The sequence below is a fragment of the Pituophis catenifer genome, unplaced genomic scaffold, assembly GCF_029215685.1.
Source record: "Pituophis catenifer annectens isolate HBS135680 unplaced genomic scaffold, rPitCat1.0.hap2 SCAF_12, whole genome shotgun sequence".
Taxonomy (NCBI): domain Eukaryota; kingdom Metazoa; phylum Chordata; class Lepidosauria; order Squamata; family Colubridae; genus Pituophis; species Pituophis catenifer.
The window spans coordinates 21155890-21167669 of record NW_027256892.1 but is presented as its reverse complement, the minus strand read 5'-3'; the positions used below and the strand labels follow the sequence as shown (position 1 = coordinate 21167669).

The 11780-nt window shown below is 46.6% G+C and overlaps 1 protein-coding gene across 1 annotated transcript in view; it reads right to left on the bottom strand.

Annotated features, from left to right (window-relative positions):
- The window catches only part of GLB1L2 (galactosidase beta 1 like 2), a 66772-nt gene continuing 54992 nt past the window's right edge, over window positions 1-11780 (bottom strand). The window contains exons 17-19 of the mRNA XM_070952455.1: window positions 5920-6034; window positions 4335-4451; window positions 1-2781 (exon numbers count right to left, since the gene is read on the bottom strand). Of these exons, the coding sequence (XP_070808556.1) occupies window positions 2695-2781; window positions 4335-4451; window positions 5920-6034 (319 nt within the window). The 3' untranslated portion in view covers window positions 1-2694. The remainder of the gene's footprint in view (window positions 2782-4334; window positions 4452-5919; window positions 6035-11780) is intronic.

Sequence of the window (11780 nt, the reverse complement as noted above, 5' to 3'; positions counted from 1 at the left end):
TATTACAAATATCTAGCAAACCAGTCACAGGGGGAGGGGGAAAAAACCCGAACCAACAAACCAACTAGGCCTTAATACGACTTTCCTGAAAAAAATTCAAAACCTCGGTCACTGTCGGTAGGGGAAAACAGCATTTGAATCAAATTCACATCCAACGATACGGAATTTAATCCGCGGAACAAAAACACCAGCCCAAACCTTTAATTAAAGGGGAAAACGAGAGGCAATTCTTTCTTTTTTTTTAAAAAAAAAAGAAAATTCGGTTTTCTCAGCGAAACACGTCTTTCCGATCACCGTTCTTTCTGCTGGTGTGTATGTGTGTTTTTCTTCTTTTGCCCTTCCTCTCTCTCTCTCTCTCTCCATTTTATGGCTATAACTCTGCCCGGCTGTAGCAAATCACAGACCAAAAAGAAAATTGCAATGATTCATCCCAATTTTCCTTCCGTGTTTTTTTTTTTTTTTGGCAAAAGAGCACGTGATGGATGGCAGGCGGTGATAGGCTCTGGCAGGCATCCAAAGGTTTAAATCTTTGCTATCAGGGCTCCGGAGAGTTGCAGAGCACAGAACTGGTGGAAGGGGTGCCGCTTTTCCCCACCTCTTTGTCTTCTGTTTTTTGTTTTTTGTTTTACAGCTGTACCTTATGTTTTCAATTCAACTGTGGTTCATTTCATAAACAGAATGAAAGATGGTTTTTGATAAGCTAGAATTAGAGAAAGGATGCCCAACCTTGGCAATGTTAAGACCTGTGGACTTCAACTCCCAGAATTCCCAGCATGGCATGGCTGGCTAGGGCATTCTGGGAGTTGAAGTCCACGAATCTTGAAGTTGCCAAGGTTGGACACCTCACTCTCCAATCCCTTAACCTGTAAAGGGGAAGGCCAGGATCACAATTCAACTGCCTCGTGACAATCAACCTGAATTATAGTTGGAAAACCAAGCGCCGAATTTATTCGGGGTGGGGTATATGTCTGGGGTGGGTGCCTGCAATACATAACCAACAGCAGGCTGGCAAGAGGACACTGGGCACCGATTGTGCCCACGGTTATTACACCACTTGGCTCCAACAGGGAAACTGAGGTCTTGATTAAGGAGGGAAGAGACAGCAGGAGATAAAGACTGGACGTATATGGCTTAAAGCAGCTTTTTTTCCACCCGGTGCTTCCCACAAGGTTAGGGATACAAGATCCATCATCCACTGGTCTTCTGGGGTCATAGGTTGTGCCTCAAAAGCACTGGAGGGCGTCATATTAGGGGAACGTCATATTAGGAGAATGTGGCCATGTTGTGCCTTTTTTCTTTAAAAAAAAAAAAAGCACGAAAAAGATCATTTTTTAAAAACCGGATCCAATTCCGCCTTTGACGAATTATTCGGAAATGCCCTCAAAGCACCCTTTCGGGCTGAACCTCCAATCCTTTGGATCCTGCCTCAGAAACGAAGAGACGCGGTCGAGTCGAGTCTCGACGCAAGCCGACATAATCCCGAGGATGATCTCCAAAAACGGAGCTGCGTTCAGGATTGGGACTTCGGAGGCCCCTTGAGGAGATCCAGTCTAGAAAGCTTAAAACGGCTGCGGATGTATCGAGAGTTGCAAGTCCCGTTTTTGCTGAGGGAGGGGCGCCTGTTGCGACCGGCCGAAGCGCGCTGCACAGAATCACAACCTAGTTTGGGGGAGGGGGGTGTACGACGGACATTGTGTGACGTTTTGCCGGACGTCTCTATTTTCGGAAACGGCACAGTTTTCAGCTGGTCTTTGGAGAGGGTGGGGTTCTCTACATGTGGGGGCTTAGGTTGGAGCTTCCTCCTGGCTCAAGGGGGCGCTCCGAGAATTTAGCAGCGGGTGAGTACGTGTGAAGTCTTGAAGCAAAGGTACATCCCGATCCCACCCACGCCTGGCCCAGCACCCACCCTTTATGATTGGCGATCTCCAGAACCTGTGGTCGAGCTGAGGAGAGTTGCAAGATGTTATCGGTGTTCTCTGTAGCTTGGATGAAGCCCAATTCCAACATCCCCCCCCCCCAAAATCCATTAACATGTCACTGAAATGCAATTCCCATTGGCTTTGCGTGGAAGTGCCCATCGAAAGTGGCATTTTGTACGCTGAAACGTGGCGTTCCTTCCTTTAAGAGCTGGCTTGGAACAACCGAACGAAGGCAAAGCTGTTAAAAAAAAAAATAACATTCCTTCACAGCCTGCCTAAGGACTAACTCAGGGGACTGAAACTGTGCAGCTTCAATGGTCTGGAAAGACCCAACGTGGACTATTAAGAGATGCAAAAAAAAAAAAAATGTTCCTTTTCCAGCGGCAACCGAAAGGCCGGTCGACGTCAAACCGCTGCAGATCGGCTGTTTCAATTCATCGGATCTCTCGTGCGAAGATTCGTTCTTTTGCCAGGTCCTTAGCATCTACGAGAACTTGTAGTAAAGTCTTGAGTTCCTTTAGGAGAATGTTCCTAACTATCTGGGCATCTTTCTTTCTTCAAGTACTCTGAAGTCAACCTCCTAAATTAACTCACCGGGCGGGCCTCCCTTGGCCAAACTCCACCCATAACTAGAAAATATAAGGATACGGGGCACGGTTTTCACAACGGGAGGGAGGAAGTTCTGCATTCAGACTTTCTTACCTCCCGCGTTCAGTTAAGAAGCATAACCTTAACCATTACTACCAGTGGAGTAGGCGGGGCAAGCAGGAAGAGATCAGGTCACGTACTGAACCCTTCCCAAGAAAGCCAGATCTGTGGAATGGATGATGCGGCCTCCAAGACGCTCCTCAAATATAACGATCTGGAGAAGAAAGAAGAAAGGAAGGGACAACCTAGCTCAGATAAAAGAGTGCTTTTCTTTTGCACATACTCCTTCTTCCCATTTTTTCCCCATGACATCAGCTCCGTGAAGTGGGTTGGATTGAGGAAGAGGGACTGGCCCAAAATCACCCAGCTGGCTTTCATGCCTAAGGCGGGACTAGAACTCCCAGTCTCCTGGTGATTGGTTCAAAGTCACCCAGCCAGATTTCATGCCTAACGTGGGGGACTAGAATTCACAGTCTCCTGGTGATTGGCTCAAAGTCACCCAGCCAGATTTCAAGCATAAGGTGGGACTGAAACTCCCAGTATCCTGGTGATTGGCTCAAACCCACCCAGTCAACTTTCATGCCTAAGGTGGGACTAGAACTCCCAGTCTCCTGGTGATTGGCTCAAAGTCACCTCGCCAGATTTCAAGCCTAAAGTGAAGTAGAAATCCTAGTCTCCTGGGAGACTGGTTCAAAGTCACCCAGCCAGATTTCATGCCTAAGGCGGGACTAGAACTCCCAGTCTCCTGGTGATTGGCTCAAAGTCACCCAGGCAGATTTCAAGCATAAGGTGGGAGTAGAACTCCCAGTCTCCTGGTGATTGGCTCAAGCTCACCCAGTCAACTTTCATACTTAAGGTGGGACTAGAACTCCCAGTCTCCTGGTGATTGGCTCAAAGTCACCTCGCCAGATTTCAAGCCTAAAGTGAAGTAGAAATCCTAGTCTCCTGGTGATTGGCTCAAAGTCACCCAGGCAGATTTCAAGCATAAGGTGGGAGTAGAACTCCCAGTCTCCTGGTGATTGGCTCAAGCTCACCCAGTCAACTTTCACACTTAAGGTGGGACTGAAACTCCCAGTCTCCTGGTGATTAAAGTCACCCCGCTAGATTTCAAGCCTAAGGTGGAAGTAGAACTCCTAGTCTCCTGGTGATTGGCTCAAAGTCACCCAGGCAGATTTCATACTTAAGGTGGGACTGAAACTCCCAGTCTCCTGGTGATTGAAGTCACCCCGCTAGATTTCAAGCCTAAGGTGGAAGTAGAACTCCTAGTCTCCTGGTAATTGGCTCAAAGTCACCCAGGCAGATTTCAAGCATAAGGTGGGAGTAGAACTCCCAGTCTCCTGGTGATTGGCTTAAGCTCACCCAGTCAACTTTCATACTTAAGGTGGGACTAGAACTCCCAGTCTCCTGGTAATTGGCTCAAAGTCACCCAGCCAGATTTCAAGCATAAGGTGGGAGTAGAACTCCCAGTCTCCTGGTGATTGGCTCAAACTCACCCAGTCAACTTTCATACTTAAGGTGGGACTGAAACTCCCAGTCTCCTGGTGATTGAAGTCACCCCGCTAGATTTCAAGCCTAAGGTGGAAGTAGAACTCCTAGTCTCCTGGTAATTGGCTCAAAGTCACCAGCCAGATTTCAAGCATAAGGTGGGAGTAGAACTCCCAGTCTCCTGGATTATAACCTGGTGTCTTCACCACTAGACCAAACTGGTCCGGAGTAAATTGAGAGACATGAAAAGAAAGAGAGCAAGATTCAAATTAAGCAACTCACTTCGTTGTACCCTTGTTGGAGCCAGGTTCCCGGGAGGTAGAGAGTTTCCTGAGGACCAATTTTCCAGTAGCGACCGAGGTTCTGGCCATTGACAAATACAACTCCCTTTTCCCAGCCCTGCAAACACAAAAGAGGATCCCACTATAAATGGACTGAGATATTATAGAATTCTCTGATGGACCACCTGGTGCCCTTACAGGTGACAGGTGTCACCTCAATAATGAAATGCCCTGAGAATCACATCCAATAAGCCACGTTTCAGAAACTACTGCAGTGGTGCTAGAAGCCCTACACATATTTTTTCTAGTTCCTGCTGCAAAAAACTAAGAATAAAAAAAAGAAAGAGAGAGAGGACAAATGCATATTCATCTTTACAAATTAAGTATTCTGAGCCAAGCACACGTTTTAAACTATTGTCAACACATGGATGCTAACAAAATAACAGGTCAATCCCAAATGCGTGGAAAGAATACTAACTGGAAGTATACAATTGGCCGTCCAATTGTTTCCTTTCCCTTCCAGTGCCTTACCACCACAAAATGCCGATAGGCAACCACGAACCGAGGCACAATTAAGGCCGTTTCATCTAGGAAAGCAGGCGCCGATAAATCCAGGCCGAATTGGGCTGATCTCAGGGGTGAAATGCTCCCAGTTCAGACCGGATCACCCGATCCGGTAGCGATGGGGGCGAGTGGTTTGGAGAACCGGTAGCAAAAATCCCTGCGCCCGCCCCCTCCACCATGTCCAGCTGAGCCACACGATCATCAGAGGCTTTTTTTTTTTTGCTTTTAAAAGCATTTTTTCTACAACTTCTTCCACCAAAAAAAATGCTTTTAAAAGTAAAAAAAAAAAGCCTCTGATGATCGCGCAGCTCAGCTGGGATCTCAGAGGCTTTTCAAAGCATTTTTTTAACCACCTCTTCCCTGGAAGAGGTTGCAGGAAAAAAATGCTTTTAAAAGTGCCTTCCGCCGTGCCCTTAAAACTTTCTTTTTTCAACAAGCCGGGCTGGCTTAATTTCTTTTTAAGGGTTTTTTAATTGTTTTGTTTTGTTTATCGTTTTAATTAATGGGGCCAAATCTATATATATATTTTTAAATGTGTTTTAATATTTGTATTTGATGTTTTTATTTGGCTGTTCACCGCCCTGAGTCCTCAGGGAGAAGGGCGGTATACAAATTCAAAAATAAAATAAAATAAAATAAAAGTCTCTCTGATGATCCCAGCTGAGTTGCCTGATCGTCAGAGAGACTTTTCAAAGCATTTTTTTTCTGCAACCTCTTCAGCGGAAGAGGTGGTTACAAAAATGCTTTGAAAAGCCTCTGACCATCCCAGCTGTGTTCCTGATCGGCAGAGGCTTTTCAAAGCATTCTTTTGCATTTGCAGAAAAAATGCTTTGAAAAGTTAAAATTAAAAAAAAAAAAAACAAGTTGGCCACGCCCACCCAGTCACATTACTCCCCCCCCCCCAGCTATGCCCACAAAACCCGTAGTAACGAATTTTACATTTCACCCCTGGCTGATCTACATTTATCCTACACCTTGTACATCTCCTTTTTAGGGCTCTGGTCAACCTATCAACAACTTACCTCCAGCTTCAGGAACGTATCCTGAGGCACATACTGTACTTGGAGTGTTCCTCGGAAGAAGGCGGGGCCCACCGCGCTGTCAGGGATGGCACTCCAGGGGGACGCGCCTCGTAGACTAGGGGAGAAAGAAAAGGTAGTTTCTTCAAAGGGATCACCAGGTGGGGAAAAAAAATCCATCAGCATCCCCAATCGGTTTTGATGTAGACTAGGTCCTGCTTGAAGGATCCTTGGTGCTCTGAACTTGGCTTTCTTGCAGATGTTTCATTACCTAAATTAGGTAAGATCATCAGTGCTAGAAGGGGAGGGGGCATTGTGGAGAGGAAGAGGAGGAGGAGGAGGAGGAGGAGGGGGAGGAGGAGGAGGAGGATTATGGGGTCCTTGGTACTCTCTGAGCTTGGTAGATTTCTTGCAGATGTTTCATTACCTAAATTAGGTAAGATCATCAGTGCTAGAAGGGAAGGGGGTATTGTGGAGAGGAGGAGGAGGAGGAGGAGGAGGAGGGGGAGGAGGATTATGGGGTCCTTGCTGCTCTCTGAGCTTGGGTTTTCTTGCAGATGTTTCATTACCTAAACTAGGTAACATTATCAGTGCTAGAAGGGAAGGGGGTATTGTGGAGAGGAGGAGGAGGAGGAGGAGGAGGAGGAGGAGGAGGAGGAGGAGGAGGAGGAGGAGGAGGAGGAGGAGGAGGAGAATGATTATGGAGTCCTTGGTGCTCTCTGAGCTTGGTAGTTTTCTTGCTATTTATTTATTTATTTGTTTGTTTGTTTGTTTGTTTGTTTGTTCGATTTATATGCCGCCCTTTTCTGGAGACTCAGGGCGGCTTACAATGCGTTAAGCAATAGCCTTCATACCTTTGTATATACCTGCTTAGTAGGGCTTTCGGCCTCCCCTAAGTGGTGTTCTTTTTTTATACAAAGTCAGCTTATTGCCCCCACAATCCGGGTCCTCATTTTACCTACCTCGAAAAGACGGAAGGCTGAGTCAACCTGAGCCTGGTGAGATTTGAACTTGCAGTAATTGCAGGCAGCTTAGTGCTACTTAACAGCGCTTTAGTCTGCTGCGCCACCAAGGCTCATTACCTAAACTAGGTAACATTATCAGTGCTAGAAGGGGAGGGGGTATTCTGGAGAGGAGGAGGAGGAGGAAGAGGAGGAATAATCATCTTCGGGAGAGAAAAAAATCCATCAGCATCCCCAATCAGTTTTGATGCTAGGCCTTGCTTGAGGAATCCTTGGTATTCTCTGAACTTGGTAGTTTTCTTGCAGAGGTTCCATTACCCAAATTAGGTAACTTCACCATTTTTTATTTTTTTTTAAATTTGATTTATATGCCGCCCTTCTCCGGAGACTCAGGGCGGCTTACAGTGCGTTAAGCAATAGCCTTCATACTTTTGTATATTTATACAAAGTCAGCTTATTGCCCCCACAAACTGGGTCCTCATTTAACCTACCTTAGAAAGGATGGAAGGCTGAGTCAACCTTGAGCCTTGGAGAGATTCGAACCAGCAGTAAATTGCAGGCAGCTGTGTTAATAACAGGGTGCTTTAAACCACTGTAGTACCAAGGCTCCATCAACATCAAGGACCAAGGGGCCCCTCATTTCAACCCTGAGCTACAAATACTCTCCTTTGTAAGTCTTGCTTTTTGGGTAATGCATGCCTTTCCCCTACTTTCTAGCAACTTTCTCTTGAGTATACTTTCGTAGACATCCTCAACATCGTTCATCACCCCTCGGGTCAAACTCTTACTTCAAAAAAAATTGAGATTCTTTCAGCTGGGCATTTGAAAACCTGGCGAGATATTTATTTATTTATTGGTTCAATTTCTATATGTATTTGTATTTATTATGGCTGTTCACCGCCCTGAGTCCTTCGGGAGTAGGGCGGTATACAAATATGAAAAATAAATAAATAAATAAAATTTATATGCCCCCCTTCTCCAGAGACTCAGGGCGGCTTACAATGCTTTTAAGCAATAGCTTTCATACTTTTGTATATACCTGCTTAGTAGAGCTTTTGCCCCCCTCTAAGCGGTGTTCTTTTTTATACAAAGTCAGCTTATTCCCCCCACAATCCAGGTCCTCATTTTACCTACCTCGGAAGGATGGAAGGCTGAGTCAACCTTGAGCCTGGTGAGATTCGAACTTGCAGTAATTGCAGGCAGCTGGTGCTACTTAACAGCACTTTAGTGTGCTGCGCCACCAAGGCTCTTGGAGATATGCTAAGGGACCCACTGAGATTCCAGTTTGCAAACGTCAGAAGAACTTCTAAGACGGATAGAAAAGAATATGTGTAGCTGGGGGTTGAACCGTTGAGGTCCTTGGGTGGTCTCTGGGCGTGGTTGTGTTCTTGCAGACGTTTCATTACCCAATTAGGTAATGTCATCAGTTTAACAGTAACAGAGTTGGAAGGGACCTTGGAGGTCATCTACTCCAACCCCCTGCTCACCTCGCACAGGAGACCTGTACTAGGGATTCGAACCGCCGAACTGCCGACCTTTCTGACCGACAAGCCCAGTGTCTTAGCCACTGAGCCACAGTGCTCTAGAGCAGGGGTCTCCAACCTTGACAACTTTAAGACTTGAGGACTTCAACTCCCAGAGTTCCTCAGCCAGCTTTGCTGGGAGTTGAAATCCACAAGTCTTAAAGCTGCCAAGGTTGGAGACCCCTGCTCTACAGAGCAAACCCGTTCCCGTCTAACACTGATAACGTTACCTAGTTGGGTCACGAAATGTCTGTAAGTAAACCAAGCTCAAAGAGCAACAAAGACCACCCCAGAACATCTTAAGAAATGTTCACCCATGTAACCAGTGACCCGGAGAGATGACAGGCTCCTCTTGAGAGACACCTTCAAGGCAGTGGTGAAATCTAAAATTTGGTACTACCGGTTCTGTGGCCACGGCTTGGTGGTGGTGGGGTAATGTGACTGGGTAGGCGTGGCCATTTTTTTTTTTTTACTTTTAAAACCATTTTTTCTACAACCTCTTTGGCGAAGAGGTTGTAAAAAAATGCTTTCAAAAGGCTCTGACGATCCCAGCTGAGTTGCCTGATCGTCAGAGGCTTTTTTTTCTTTTAAATGCCTCTACCGATCAGGCAACTCAGCTTGGATCGTCAGAGGCTTTTAAAAGAAAAAAAGCCTGTGACGATCCCAGCTGAGCCGCGCGATCATCAGAGGCTTTTTTTTTTTTTTTTTTTACTTTTAAAAGCATTTTTTCGGCCGAAGAGGTTGTAGAAAAAATGCTTTTAAAAGGGGGAAAAAAAAGCCTCTGATGATTGTGCGGCTCAGCTGGGCATGGGATGGGGGGGGGGGGCAGGGATTTTTGCTACCGGTTCTCCGAACCACCCGCCTCCATCGCTACCGGATCAGGCGATCTGGTCCGAACCGGGAGCATTTCACCCCTGCTTCAAGGTGAGTTTAGGCAGCCGTCTGGCAGGTGCAGTTTGGATCCCTGCGGTAAGCAGGCTGGCTGCGTTTAATTGCCGCGCGGCTCCTTTTAACTTTTGCCGTTGTGGCGTTTTGCAATTCGGCGAACTTCCTCTGCTTCTGTTCTGTTCTGTGAATTGGTGTTCAAAACCACCATCCCTGCTGACAACAAATTTCAACGGTTTGGAAAACGGGAGGGGGAAGGAGGGAACTTGACAACCAAGCGTGCCAAATTTTGGGCACCTTTTTGAGGATTGTTAACGAGATTTAAAAAACACCGTCCCCCTCGCTCTGAACTGCACAAGGATATTTTGAAAGGAAGGAGAGAGAGAAAACAGAAGAGCCCTTTGTCAAAAGCTGGCATTTATTGGGATTTCTGCAGATGGCAGGAGTTGGAACTGATGGCCTCAAGGGTGCCTCCCGGCTATTATAGCTTTGAAGTGCTTACCTCTGTGATTGCTGTTATCCAGCCAGAGGCCTCTAGACTACAAGGACTCTAGTACCCGTGCTTTCCCTTCCCTCCTCCATCAGCCAACCTCCCTCCCTCGAAGTGCCCCCTGCCCTCCTATAAAGGGCGAGAATCCAGACTGAAATGACTCCAGCCTGTACTGTAACCAGCAAACAATAATGAGCAATAAAGGAGAATATTTGTAGCTCAGGGTCTACCGGAGGGGGTCCTTGGTACTCTCTGATCTTGGCGGTTTTCTTGCAGAAGTTTCATTATCCAAACAAGATAACATCATCAATGCTAATTTTTTTAAAGCTGGCAAGACACTTTTTCTTGTGGCAGTCAGTTCCACAGGTTCAGTAAGCTTTGTCTTGCTCTCCTCGGTGGCTAGTCTTTTCTTCTTCCAGCAGCGGGTGGGCAGGGAGGGGTTCCAGGCTGCCTCCTTTGCTTCGGGAGGGGAGGGGGGCTAATGAAAGCAAGACACCCCCCTCTGCAAACGCCTCAACCCACATTTCTAGAAATCCAGGGGAAGGACTTGAACTCGCGCCACAGGGGCTGCAACGGTTCCAAAGATCATGATTTGTGCCCTCCACAATTCAGAAAAAAAAATAATAATGTTGTATTACAGGATTGTCCATTTAGGGTGGGGTGGGAGGGGGGTCCGTCCAATTTTGCAACTGTCAAGATCTAAATTTAAATCTAGCACCAATGACGTTAGCTAGCTTGACGAGCACTCCTCCTCCTTCTCTTTTTCCTTCTCTTCCTCCTCCTTCTCCTCTGCTCCACAAATTGCACTCTTTGCTTGCACTGAGGATGTTATCTATTCTGGGTAACGAAACCTCTGCAAGAAAACCACCAAGCTCAGTAATAATAAGGCAATATTGCTTAGTGGTTCTCCAGCTAACAGTTTCAAACCACGACACAGCCTAAGCCAACTTGGCTTGTTCTTGGTCAGGTACAAGAGTGCTGATGTTTATCTCAAAAGCTTGAGTAATTGTGGAACCTTCCTTCCTTCCTTCCTTCCTTCCTTCCTTCCTTCCTTCCTTCCCTTCCTTCCTCCATCCACCCATCCATATCTCACCTTAATTTTTTTTTATATAATTAACTGAAAGTGGGTAATATATTTAATACGCCTGCCTCCTTCTATTTCCCCTACAACAACAACCTTGTGAGGTGGGATGGGCTACCAGAGAAAGACTGGCCCAAAGTCAAAGTCACCAAGCTGGCCTTTATGTCTAAGGCAGGAGTTGAATTCAGAGTTTCCTGATGTTTGACCCAAAGTCATCCACCCTAAGGAGGAACCAGAACTCACCATCTCCTGGTGACTGACCCAAAGTCACCCACCCTACGGAGGAACTAGAACTCATCATCTCCTGGTGACTGACCCAAAGTCACCCATCCTAAGGAGGAACTAGAACTCATCATCTCCTGGTGACTGACCCAAAGTCACCCACCCTAAGTAGGAACTAGAACTCACCATCTCCTGGTGATTGACCCAAAGTCACCCATCCTAAGGAGGAACTAGAACTCACATCTCCTGGTGACTGACCCAAAGTCACCCACCCTAAGGAAGAACTAGAACTCACCATCTCCTGGTGATTGACCCAAAGTCACCCATCCTAAGGAGGAACTAGAACTCACATCTCCTGGTGACTGACCCAAAGTCACCCACCCTAAGGAGGAACTAGAACTCATCATCTCCTGGTTACTGACCCAAAGTCACCCACCCTAAGGAGGAACTAGAACTCATCATCTCCTGGTGACTGACCCAAAGTCACCCACCCTAAGGAGGAACTAGAACTCACCATCTCCTGGTGATTGACCCAAAGTCACCCATCCTAAGGAGGAACTAGAACTCACATCTCCTGGTGACTGACCCAAAGTCACCCACCCTACGGAGGAACTAGAACTCATCATCTCCTGGTGACTGACCCAAAGTCACCCATCCTAAGGAGGAACTAGAACTCACATCTCCTGGTGACTGACCCAAAG